This window comes from Eurypyga helias, unplaced genomic scaffold (genome assembly GCF_000690775.1).
Source record: "Eurypyga helias isolate BGI_N326 unplaced genomic scaffold, ASM69077v1 scaffold4889, whole genome shotgun sequence".
In the NCBI taxonomy this organism is placed as follows: Eukaryota; Metazoa; Chordata; class Aves; order Eurypygiformes; family Eurypygidae; genus Eurypyga; species Eurypyga helias.
Genome location: NW_010272608.1, coordinates 2,311 through 14,995, shown reverse-complemented (window position 1 = coordinate 14,995; position 12,685 = coordinate 2,311). Strand labels below are relative to the sequence as shown.

The window sequence follows — 12,685 nt, the reverse complement described above, 5'->3', positions numbered from 1 at the left end:
GACACTGCAGCTGCGTTCCCAGCTCTCGCGGTCTCGCTACAGGCAGTGTAGGGGACACACAGTTCAGGCACCTGACCCAAACTGACCAAGGAAGTTTTTTATTCCATAGCACGTCATGCTCGGGGCAGAGGCGAGGAGGGGGTCTGGGAGCAATTACTCCCTCTCTTACTCTCTCTCTCGTTTACCCCCATACACTTGCTGACACTCTCCTGACTCCTGTGTTAGCTGCTTCGCTAACTCCTGGGCTGGCTCGTTTGGGCAGGAGTTGGTGGGTTTGTTTAGTCTTCCTGGTTGTGTTACCACTGATGGGCTTTGCTCAGAAGCTGCTGTGACAGCTCTCGGGCTGTGGCTCTTGGGCTCTCTGGCTCTGACTGTCACTTCTCAGCACCTGGTTGTGCACTGGTCAGTGAGTGTTCAGCAACTGTATCGTAATTGTATCATATGTTTTATTTTCTATTATTTTAATTACTTATTAGTACTAGTATTTGTATATATTCATTTAGATTCAATTAGTAAATAGTTCTTATCTCAATTTTACGAGCTACCTTAGTTCATTTTCCTCCTATTCTTCCCCTCTACTGGAGGAGGGGAGGGGGGATTTGTGAGAGCGGCTTCGTGGTATTTTGCTAGCCAGAGTTAAACCACAACAATTAGCTCTGATTTTAGTGCATTGTTAGCCTTGCTTTACAAAATCTCCATCCTGTTCACAGATTCAAAAATCACCGGAGTTGCCTTTGAAGCCTACGTTTTATACTGACAATCCTCAGCACACCAGAGCTCCGAATTCACCTCCTTGGGAGCACACAGAACCGCAAAAAGGAGAGCCACGGAGAGCAGAGCCCCTGCTGGAACAAAAGTCAGCAGATCTCCCTTCTACCGAGCCCGTTGTTTCCCATCAGTCCCCTCCTCCTCCGGTGGCTCATCCCACAGCCTCTGGGGCAGTGTTTCCCAAAGAAAACGTGAGTAGTGTACCTTTGCTGCTGTAGAAATCTGTCAGAGCAAATAATATTGTGTTCAACATTCTGAAACAACAGGGCCTTTTGTGGTTATTCTCACAGTTTATGTAGTCTCTGAAACAGACTGTATTGCTGACCCCTGCCCATCTAATGATTGGCATGGGTCTCTCTCTTTCCTGAATTTCTTTGGAAGCTTTTACAAACATTCATTGAGATTGAGGCAAAGGGGATTGTACCTGATTGCCAGACAGAGGAGTGGAAGGAAGTAGATGTTAAATGACTGCTCAGGGGTTACACAGCCAATGCAGTGGAAGCTGAATTCTGCTTGCTCCTTTAATGGCTTAATAAATCTCCTTCTTGGAGATCATGCCGGATGAATCTACAGCAGCAAGGCAGTCTGTTGGATTGTGATTGTAGGGTAAGAGTCTTGGTGTCCTCTCTAAAGAGAGGAAGAAAACCATGGTATCTAGTTGGCTTGATCTCTAGGTGTTGCTGCTCCAGCTTCTGGCCGAGCTAAGGATGCCTCGCGTTGACTCTAGCTGATGTAAAATAACAACAAGTAATGACTTCCGGGCTTCCTGTCATCAGGGGTTTTCTTCTGTAGATGTGTGCACTTCCACAGACAAGATTTGTGTGCTTTAGTGTATTCTATAGGCAAGAAATAAGTTGTGTTTGTGGGTGCCAGTTCTGCTTCTTCAGGATGTTAACGGGAATTTCAAGATCTGTATTGGATTGTAAAGCGATGTTGCTTTGACAGGGGGAAAAATACATTGAGGTGAATCCAATTAGTGATGAAACAGTTTCATATTGAAGTAATTTCTTCAGTAGCAAATTCTTCCTTCTCTATTAGGCTGAATTTTTACCTTACGACGAGAGACCTCTTCCAGCTATCCGTAAACAGTGTGAGGAAGAAATTGCCTACCTGCAGCCGGAGGTGACCGAAGAGGGTATCAGGAACACTCCAAGAAGTGGCATTACTGGGGAACCAGAGCCATTGACTGAGAGGGCACTGAGGGAGGCCAGCCACGCTATTGAAGTTTTTGGAGAAGCTTTGGTAAAGAACAACAAAAGAAACGCGTGGATTATTGTGATCTGGGTTGAGGTTGCGATATGTATTGGGTTGATTTGATAAGCGCTCTGCCAACGAAGACCTACCGATATGGGTTTTATATGTTCAGAGCTGTCACTTGAAAAACCTGAGGTTAAAGTTCGACGTTGAACAGATGGGTGCCCCTTTTCAACGTTATTATGATGCTGTAGCTTTTAGGATTGATTGCGCAATGAGCTATTAAGCAGATAGAGTTCAGTAGACTGTTTAAGGTGTGGACTCTACCAGAATGCCCTTAACTTGCCACTGTCTTTTGTAGGGAGAGAAACTATTACTGTGCCTGAAATGGTTCCTTGAGCCTGACCTGTTAATCCATTTTACTCATCATTGTTCAAAAATATGGGCTTCTAATAAAAGTCAGATACCTATAGGACACACCTGGAGATTTCATGCCTAAGCTCGTATGGGTTTTTTTGAGGCTGTTTCTATACATAAGCGTTGGATAAATACTGGAATGTCAGTATTGACCTCCTAAGAGGGAAACTTGTTCTGTGTTCAGGTTTCAGGAGCGTATTCCAAAACTTGGTCGTATCGGGAAGATGCGTTGCTGGCGGTGTATAAGAAGCTGATGGAAACATCGGTGAACACTCCAAAGGAGGATTTAAAGAACATGCTGAGGGCTGCCATCTTTCTTGTCAGTAGAGCCATCAAAGACATAGTGTCTTCAGTAAGTAGCGGTATCTTTGATGAGAAATGCTACAGTGAAGAATTAACACCAAAAACTGTAGAACTGTGTGGTTGACATACTTCAGTCTTACAAACTCTTTGTTTATTTACTTTTGAGTAAGTTAAAAAAAAGCCAAACCCAATGGAAATGTCAGCTTTTAGTTTGGCTGAAGAACTGGGCACATCTAGCATTCAGCAGCGTGGAAGTACTGCCTTGGGCTGTGGAATGAGCTTGGGAAACTAGTGCTGATGCAGTAAATGTATAGTGTGGCTGAGCCTGTTGAGCTTTTTGATGGTTTTTTTTTGAGGGAGGGGTGGTGTTGTACAGTTGAAATACAGCAATGATCTTTTCGTTTCCAACTTGAGAGACTCCGAGGCATCAAATAGGCCTTAAACAAGAATAATAAAAAACACTCAAGAGCTGTGTTAGTCTTTATAAAACAAATTGTGAAGCCTTTCACCTGAGCCCTAGCAGGATCTTTTCCATAAGGGGGGTATCCAAAGCAGCTTCCATTAGGAATGTCACTGTAATTCTAGATTCCTGTTGCTGCTGTTCCTTAGAACTACAGAAAAGTACTCAGAATATTGTCTGAAAACAGGCATCTGTCTGGTGTTTTTGTTCAGTGTTTCCTTTTTCTTTTTAATTTAGGTTTTTCAAGCTTCCTTGAAACTTTTAAAAATGATCATTACCCAATATATACCAAAACATAAACTAGGAAAACTGGAAACTTCTCACTGTGTGGAAAAAACGCTTCCAAATTTGCTTTCCAGAACTGGAGACTCTTCCTCCCGTCTTCGCCTTGCGGCTTCTAACTTTATTCGGGTAGGTGTTTTCCTTCTAATTACGGTTTGGTTTGCCTTAAGGATGTCATGGAGCTTCCAGGCGGATCACATCTAAGCCCAGAGTTCCCAGAGTTTGCTGCTGTTGAAGGATTGCACCGTAGAGGGAAGGCAAAGCGGTAGCACCAACTTGGTACCTTTGCAGTGGTTTTTCCAGCAGCGTGTTGTCACCTTTGTTGTGGGGCACAGTGTGGGGAGACAGCAGCTGCTGCGTGATGTGAGAAGGGTGTAACTCTCCCGTTCAAGTGATTACAGAGATGAGAGCGAGAAAGTACCACACATTCCTCGGAATGTGCGTGACTCTGTTGTGTCTTTGGCCGCCAGCTTAGCAAAAGCACAAAAAAGATGCCTATTTTAAAAGACACAGCCCGTTCCTTGCTTAATGTTAGCAAAGAGCAGGTGTGAATAGCTGCTAGAGCATTAAATTCCAGTAGAACTTGGAAAAAAGAGCAGCAGTTCTGTGTGAAAATGTGTTAATTCGGTCCCTGGAGCGGAGTGAATCACGGGCTCCGGGTTACTTACCTTTGCTTGCAACCACAATCAGAGGGGGAAGACCTTTTACTGTAGATGCAACTAGTTCCCGCAGCATCGTGGTGTGAAGTGTTCTGATGCGTCTCTGGAACCCCAGAGGTGACGGGTTACTTTATTACTACTGCTGGGCTTCTCTAGAACGGATTTTTCAAGGACACCATGGTTACAAATGTATTTTTGTAAATAGGCCAGGGCCTGGAGAGAAGGAAAATGTCTGTTACATAGCGCTGCTAACAGCTGATGAGCTGCCCAAATAAGCCATTCCCTAGGGAAGGTGCCACGTATTTCTAGAGATAAACGTGCCCAAACCGGGGCAGCCAACCCAGTGACAACGGCGTCTGGCCCTCGGAAGAGGGGCTGCAGGACACCATTGTCTGCTGGAGCATCTGTCTCTCCGGGCAACTGGGAGGAGGACTGCTGTGGACTATTAAACATTCTGTTACCTGCCAAGAAATAAACACTGGGTTTGAGTCACAGCAGAATCTAGCCCTAAATACTCTTTGTGAAATAGAATGAGAAAATGTAAGATGGAGCGTTCAGTGTAGGATGGAGTTCTTGAAATTCTTCTTACAGCCCAGTTCTATAACTCTTGTTCAACTGAGCATGTCGAAGATTCTATTGATTTCTCAACAGCCTGTTCTCTGATGCCAAAAGCAATACCAAACATCTGTTTACTCTTCTCTTTAAAACCTTTGCAAGTAAATTCTGGCTGATAAAGTAAATTCTGGCTGATAAAGTAACGAATAAGCTGCTACTTATTTCATTTGACTTTAGTAACAGAGAGTTACTACTTTCCTCATTCAGTGCTCCTATCTGCACGCTGACACTCTGTACATTTACAGGAAATGGCACTGTGCAGTGAAGTTAAACCTCTGCAGACTGTTCCCGTTCATTTGGTCCAACCGTTAAAAGCCAACGCCCCAACGCATCTGGCCATGAGTCAGGTGGAATTAGTGGAATGCCTCTTGAAGGACATGGGAACTGAAAACTCTGGGTTTACCGTCAGCAACGTCATGAAGGTAGGAGTTTGGCTTTACAGCGCGTGAAGGCTTTTGTTTTCCCTTTGCTGTTTTATTAGGGCTCGTCTGTTTTGGAGTGCTTGGTGGGTCACTAAGGAGGATTTGAGCCTCTTGGAGGTGACAAGACATAAACTTGTGAGGATGCAGGATGCTGATACTGAGGAAAAAAGAATCACTGGGCCAAAAAGTGTTTGGAAAAACCCATTCGTATGAAGATTTCTCCCACTGCAGTGAAATTATTCTCTTAGCCTAATAAACAAGTCCTTAAAAAACATGTGGGAAGAGAGAGGGATAACCTACTTGTTTTTTGCTTTTCAGTTTGCAATGGGAGCTTTGGAACACAAAGTTTATGAAGTTCGTGATGTAGCGCTGCAGATTATCTTCGATATGTACCGGGAGCACAAGGCTGCTACACTGGAGTATCTCCCTCCAGACGACGCAATCGTTCGCAAGAGCATTCTCTACAAGACGCTCTTTGATGGATTTATGAAAATAGATGGTAAACTTTCTGAAGCTGAAATCAGGGTACGTAATGAGATTGTAGGACACGCATAGCTACTTTGAACATTGCGTTCAACTGAGCAGTACGCTGATTTCCTAGCTATATTAGGCAGTGGGTGACACACGTAGCAGAGTACCTTAAGGCGTGTTTTTAACTGAACACCAGCTTTTTACAGTATGCTATTACATATACTCACCAATAAAGCCTGTGAAGAATCCAGAGCTGGTACTTCTGAAATAATGCACCGTGATTTTGGAAAACAACACGCATTTTTCTGCTCGCTAGCCTGGGACACTTTAAGCACAGAGGAAATGCTGTGTGTTTGTTTCAGGTTAGTACAGAGGAGTTTGAAGGGAGGGAGGTGTTACTGTCCCAGACCAATAATTTAACTGAGCAGGGTATTTCTTGTGCTGTTTGTTCTCTGCTGATGTGTTTTGCAATCTTTTCTGTATGACAGGTGGTTCAAAAATGTCTATGATTGAAAGAGGGTTTCTTGACAGGCACGGAGAAAAGCAGCAACAGAAGCAGCAGAGAAACAGAATGAGGAAGAAATAAAAGTTCTGCAAGGTCAGCTGGCAGCTCTGAAGGAGATACAAGCAGAAGTTCAAGCTGGAAAGGTTAGGGTGTTTTAGGTTTTATTTTGATGTTCTCCAGGTATCACAGGCTTAGATAATTAACACTACTCATTAGAAATGGGGGAGGGTGGAGAAAGAGGACTTTAAAACCCAACAATTGAGAGAGCACAAGCCTGTGTCATGTACTCCCTGACTTTTGTTCTCAGCAGTCCAGCTTAAAATGTGGGGAGGTGTCCTAACATACTATAAAATTTGGATTCTTTTTCATAGCACCTTTGTCTATGGTAAATCTGAGTGTGTTTCTGCAAGTCCAAGTGTTGCTGTGCCAGCCGGGGAACTATATGGAGTGCATCCCGGCCCCCAGAGCATGCTGTACTTCACTTCCATTAAGTTTGATATCTGAGCCTTAGGAAGGTGGTCAGCTGCCCCAGTGCTAGGAAGCAGGACTTTTCCATCCTCAGAAGATTGCTGCCTCAATACCTGAGAGATTTGCTGTAGGACTGGAGGGGTGAACACTGTAATGCATTGGCTCTGCTTCTAAGCTTTTAATTCCAGAGAAAAACTAGGCTATCCCTCTGTTTCTCCCTGGCAAATGCCACAGTCATTAAGGACATTTGTAACTTAAATTTCTCTGTTCAATAGGAGAAAGAATCTGATTTTCAGAAGCCGAAGAATCAAGGTAGGTAGTTGCAAATAGTATTAAGAAATGTAGAGACATATCAATGTGGTTTTGAAACACTTAAGGACTATTGAGTTATCTCAGTTAAAAGCATGCCCGAGTGCTTTGTGTCGGCTGAGTCTCAAGCCTGTCGCAGAGGCAACCACTAAGCTCACAAAAGAAAATGTATTATCAGCTAACTGGTTAGTTTCTAATAAGAAATTAGCATGCCTTGGTTTGAAACCGCTTTAGATTTCTCCCCAGCCTGAGGCAGGTCATCTACTACCTCTAAAAGTCATCGCTGAGACGTGTTACTGTTGTAGATCACTACGGCAGTAGTTTCCCTGCTGCCCACAGGCGTGTGGTCTCGCAGCGCTTGTTCATCACTATGGCAGTGGTGTGTTCCGGCCACCTGGTTGGCTGTTAGGATCCAGAGCCGCAGCATTTCTAGGAATGCACATCAATGAATTCAAGTATGATCTGGGTTTTAATAGTTCTCTTCTTACAGGTTACCAGATAAACGAAAGCCCACAACGTGCAGCAGCAGAGATTCCAAATGATCGTTCCTCTGTCGCAAATTACTTGGATAAGTAAGTTAGATAAGCAGCTTTTAATCACCTTAAGCACTTAGTATAACCTGCAGGCTAATGATGATAGTATTTCTCCAGTAGATCAACACTCATACCTTCAGCATTTAAACAATGAAAAAGAAAATCCCTTCTAACAGATTCTGAATTACCACCAGGCAATCCTAGATGTTGATTTTTTAATATTATTTAATATTTTGTTATTTATAAGTTCTTGGATAGTGTGACCTTGAACTTGTTTTCCGAGTATTGCTTGTGGGATATGAAATTGTCACAGTGTTTTTGTGGAATTATGTCTTTCTATATGAACAAATGCTTTTTAGGTGTATTTACCATAAAGTATATAGCAGTATCTGTTCACGCCCTGTCTTCAGGTCAGCACGGTGTAGGGCAGATCAGCTGTACCAAAGTGTTAGCTGTTTTTCAGACTAGTGCTAACGGGAGAAACAGGATTCATCCATTTCACTCTGACCTTGCTGATGTTTGTGGTTTTTTTCCCCTAGCTTATGTATTTTTTGTGGTGAAAGGGACAAATCCTTCACAGAGGAAGGGCTGGATCTCCATTACTGGAAGCACTGTCCTATGTTAACCCGATGTGAGCACTGCAAACAGGTTAGGCATACCCTTCCTAGAGCTACTGCAAGACATGAAATCTTTTTATTTTGGTTCTAAGGGGCTGTAACATATTTAGGGCTAAAGTAGATGAATTCTGCACGCAGCTCCGTGATCATGGGTAGTGCTTTTTGAAAAGAGCAGCATTACAAATCGTATTAACTGGACCAAAAAATTCATTTTTCTCTTTTGTTATTTTGAAAAGTGAGATTTCACTTACAAAAAATCACGTGAGCAGTTTGTGAAATACTCTCCTGGTTTACCGGGCACGGTACGAACCCTCTTGAGTGGCTCTTGCTCTGTTGCAGGTGGTGGAAATAGCGAGCCTGACGGAGCACTTGCTGACGGACTGTGATAAAAAGGACAGCTTTGGGAAGTGTCAGCGGTGCAGTGAGGCCCTTCCAAAAGATGAGTTGCCCAGACATATTAAGAGCAAGACTTGCAATTGTGAGTAGTGTCGATGGGGGGGTTGCACTTGTCAAGTCAGTCAGACTTTCAAATTCTGTGTGGTTTTGGCATGTCAGACCACTTCTATTTAGGTACTGCGCTGTGGATTTAGAATTCCAAGTAAATCCTCAGGAGGAAACACTCTGGGAGTAAATGCCTGAGTTTCCCAGTGCTTGAAATGCTTCAATTCCATGAATGCCTGAGGGGAGGATGCATGAGGAGAGCAGAAAGCCTCTGCCACGTCCTTGCGGATTAATCCCTGTCATTCCTTTTGATCTTGTTTTGATGTAGATGATTAAACATGAGACTTCTTCGAGAGCAGCTAATGCTAGTGGGGCAGGAACTACCACGGGGTAGTTTTATGATCTCTGCCATGCAAGTTCTCCTCTTGTGTGTGAAATTAGCAAGTCTTTGCCATTCTTAGGTTATTTTTCTAATTGTTTCAGCTGCCAAACCAGAAAGCGTGGCAAACCACTGCCCGTTGTGCCATGACAACTTCTCCCCGGGAGAGGAGGTAAGACTGCCTTCTCGACTGCTCTGGTTCTGTTGTGTTGCTGGGACTGAGTTCACTCCTCTTCCAACGCTGGCTTGCACACAACAACCAAAGAAACTGCCTGCATTATTGCAGGGCTCGATGGTGGCTACCCCATGCACTGGAATCCAGGACTGAACCCGAGTCTTCTACCCCCAGAGGTGCCTATGGGAACCACGGGGCTACAGGCTGTTCAGTGTCAGTCTTTCTCCTCCTGCGTAGGCAGCTGTGCCCCTTGCAGCTTTCCAAATTCCCAACTACTACCAGATTCTGGGTTTGCTTGTCCAGCGCGGTGTTCGGGGTGACATTATAAAGCTTAAAATATCGCAGCAAGATGAGGCTTGGAGCAACCTGGGCTAGTGAAAGGTGTCCCTGCCCATGGCAGGGAGTGGGACTGGGTGGGCTTTGAGGTCCCTTCCAACCCAAACCATTCCATGATTCTATGATTCTATGAAAAGATTTTTCCGTGTTATTTACACATAGTTTTTTCCCGATTGGAACTCAGTTGTTAATGAAGAAAATTTAAAAAAAAAACAAAACCAATGTCACTCACTTTTACCATCTAGCACCTGGCTGGAATTATTCTTTATTGTGATGTACCTTTTAAGTTATATTATAAAAAATGGACATATTAATTGCTACTCCACTTACAAAGTCCTAACGTGTTCATGCTTTAGTGAGTGAGCAGCTTGTTGAAGTCTGTATGCCACTCTCGTTTTCCCCATGTTTTAAAAAGTCCATGTGCATAGTGACTAGGGAAAAGATGGGCTAATGTTGCTGGGTTTGTAATATCCCTTCTTTTTAATTGATTCAGGCCTGGAAGTCTCACCTGATGGGCAACGACGGCTGTAAAATGAATCAACGGAGGTTACCCACAATAAACAAAACCCTTCTGTTGCAACCTGGTAAGGGATTATTTTGTGTTAATGATGATTGTGTTTTGTACTAGGTTGCCTTCACTTAAGAGAAGTAGTTCATCCTTGAAAGCAAGCTGGCTCTTAATTGCTTGTTCTACAGGCTTTTTGCATTTGCATAACCTATCACTGTTTCTCACGACGGTATGGACTGCGGTGTACTGAGGGAGCACCCGTTCAACCACAACAATTCCAGGATGAGGGCATTGGCTCAGTTGACTCAGGAGAGTGGCATACGTGGTGATTTGGTCAGCTCACTCTTGTTTCTGCAGAAATAGTCTTTCTGCAGCCTTGTTTCCGACCTGAATAGAACCATCAGTGGTGACACCAAACAGTTAACATTCTGGAAAGCTCCTGACTACTGACACAGAGAACAGAGAGCCTGATTTAGCTTTTTACATCCAATCAGAGGATGCTAATCTAATCCTAATTACAAGATGGACTCAATAGTTAGTGCTGCGTTCTGCTTTTCCTTTTCCATTCAGACACAGGAACGAGGCAGAATCCATGATGGTGCAGCTTCTTTACCAGCAAAGAGAAATTGATGCTGATGTCAGGTGGTTTTTTTAACAGTAATCTTTATTTAGGAAGCACATGCAAAATCCTTTTATTTCCTGAATACAGAAGTTAAACAAACAACCTGTTTTCACTGTCTGCAGCGCCAAAACTCTTTTGGCCAGTAACATCCCCAAACCTTTCCCACTTCAGTCTTGTTTCAGGGTTCTTTAGTCTGCTGCCTGTTCAGGGTGTGGGTAGAGTTAACCTCCTCTGTCTGATATTTGCTTTGCTCATCTCTGAGTTTCACAACTGCTCCAAGTTCCTGGAAAATACTGTTGGATTCTCTCTTAGGTGAATGCGGTTAAACTCGACAGTTTCCAGTCTCGAACTGAACCTACAATCACATCTGTCTGTCTTTAGCGTTGCTGTTTCTACCTGCTAGTGAGAATGCTAGTTAGTTTGCTGCTGCTTAGAATTAGGAAACGTGGTCAGAAGGAATTTAAATCCTGCCTAGATAAAGCTGAATTTCCTAGAGACAGAAAGGGAACCCTGACCACTTAGTCCTACCCCTCCTGGTATGAGATGCCCCTCAGACTGGGTGCCTGCCACCTTGTAGTTGCTAGTAGCAGTCCTTCAGTCTTCCTATACCTTGAGAATCAAAATGGGAGTTAAAATCAAAGACTAGGACTATATGTGCTTGCAGTAACAATCTGTATTTTCTCTTCACAGGCAAAATAGGTGGCCCGTATTTAAGGAGGCCAGGTCCTTCGGGAGCAAAAGCTCGACCTCCCTCTATAGGAAGCAAGATCCCAACCCCAAGAGGGGGCCCAAATAAAAGCCCTGCCAAAACATACTCGAAGCGATGACAGGACAAGTATTTTTTTCCTTTGTCTTGATAACTGGGGATGTAGTTGGTGATAGTTATTTAAAAATTGTGGGCAACTCCTATCGTCTTTCTCATTTGATGACGTGGGGCTGTTTATTGGCCTTGAGCGGGGCCTCACTTTTTGGGTCGCTGTCTGTGCAGCGCTGTAGTTTTCTCCTGGAAATGTGCATGTGAGAAACACGCCCGTGTTCTGGGATGGATCTAGCCTGCCACGTTCCCGCCATGGCATGAGGAAGGCCGTGCGTTGGGCTGTGGCTGGTTCCTCGTATTAAAAACCCTCCCCAGTGAGTACAGAGTTGATGTGGCCACGCTGCGTGGCTCCAAGGGCTGTGCCCTGGTTAGTGGATTACCTGGGGGCTGTCTGGTTCTGAGATCCAGTAGGGAATTCCCTTAAGATCCAAAAGCCGGTCGTTTCTGTTTGGCTTTCTCTTGGGGAAACCTACCAAGCAGGACTCGTTCAGCGCTGTCAGGACTTCAGCAGCTTAGAAAACTAAGCTGCTGAAGGTGATTTTTGTTTGCCTTGCCATCAGATGCTTGTGGCAGAGCAGTAGGTGGCAAGCTAAACCTCGTGTCCTGGCAGAAATACACGCAGGTGGCCTTATGTCAGTGCCTTTGCAGAGACTTCAGTGTAATTAGACTTGAGGAAACGCCATTGAAAACATGGATATACAGTGAGCAAAACAGGCTGGATGCAGTCGTGCGGGTTCCTTCGGGTGATGATGTTGGTGCATCGCGGGGGTTCCTTCGGGTGACGATGTTGGTGCATCACGTGGGTTCCTTCGGGTGACGATGTTGGTGTATCAGCAGTGCGGTTGTTCATCCGCTGCGATGTGCAGCTGGCGTGAGGGTGAAACGAGAAGCACATGCACCTATAGAAGTAAATACATGTCAGACTGTACAAAACATCTGTCTCTCTTATCTGAAAGATCCATGTGATCCTGTCTAGACAAACTCCTGAACCAGTTAATGGGTAAAATAATTCCATAAAGCAAAATTCTCTCTCCCATGTTTGCCAGAAAAAAAAGAGAAATTAGGATGTAGCAGCAGAAAACCCACCCCCCCAGCTTTCTTCAATAAATCCTACAGTCTGGACTGATGTGCTTCAGTTGGCGCATGTGTACAAGTAGGGCCAGGAATTGGAATGCTGTCTCCGTTGTCTCCGCTCCCGCAGTGTAACGGAGTAACTGAGTCGTGCCGTTCTTCGGCGTTTGGTTCAGCCGGTGGGCCAGGATCGAGTGTGTTTGGACAGGAAGACAGACACTGTTCTGTCTTTTGCTTCATGGATTTGTCATGATAAACTTTGTCAGCTCTAAAATTTGCCCCGTCTTAGCTGTTGTGAAGCTTACGAGTCTTT

At 44.3% G+C, this 12,685-nt stretch overlaps 1 protein-coding gene across 1 annotated transcript in view; it reads left to right on the top strand.

Annotated features, from left to right (window-relative positions):
- CEP104 (centrosomal protein 104kDa) overlaps positions 1-11,311 on the top strand; it is a 15,727-nt gene extending 4,416 nt beyond the window's left edge. The window contains exons 8-21 of the mRNA XM_010159172.1: positions 711-959; positions 1,807-2,010; positions 2,564-2,731; positions 3,380-3,553; positions 4,944-5,120; positions 5,439-5,645; positions 6,123-6,239; positions 6,840-6,876; positions 7,364-7,445; positions 7,946-8,054; positions 8,363-8,501; positions 8,948-9,015; positions 9,848-9,938; positions 11,175-11,311. Coding sequence (XP_010157474.1) covers positions 711-959; positions 1,807-2,010; positions 2,564-2,731; positions 3,380-3,553; positions 4,944-5,120; positions 5,439-5,645; positions 6,123-6,239; positions 6,840-6,876; positions 7,364-7,445; positions 7,946-8,054; positions 8,363-8,501; positions 8,948-9,015; positions 9,848-9,938; positions 11,175-11,311 — 1,959 coding nt within the window. The remainder of the gene's footprint in view (positions 1-710; positions 960-1,806; positions 2,011-2,563; positions 2,732-3,379; positions 3,554-4,943; positions 5,121-5,438; positions 5,646-6,122; positions 6,240-6,839; positions 6,877-7,363; positions 7,446-7,945; positions 8,055-8,362; positions 8,502-8,947; positions 9,016-9,847; positions 9,939-11,174) is intronic.
- Positions 11,312-12,685: the final 1,374 nt, after the last annotated feature.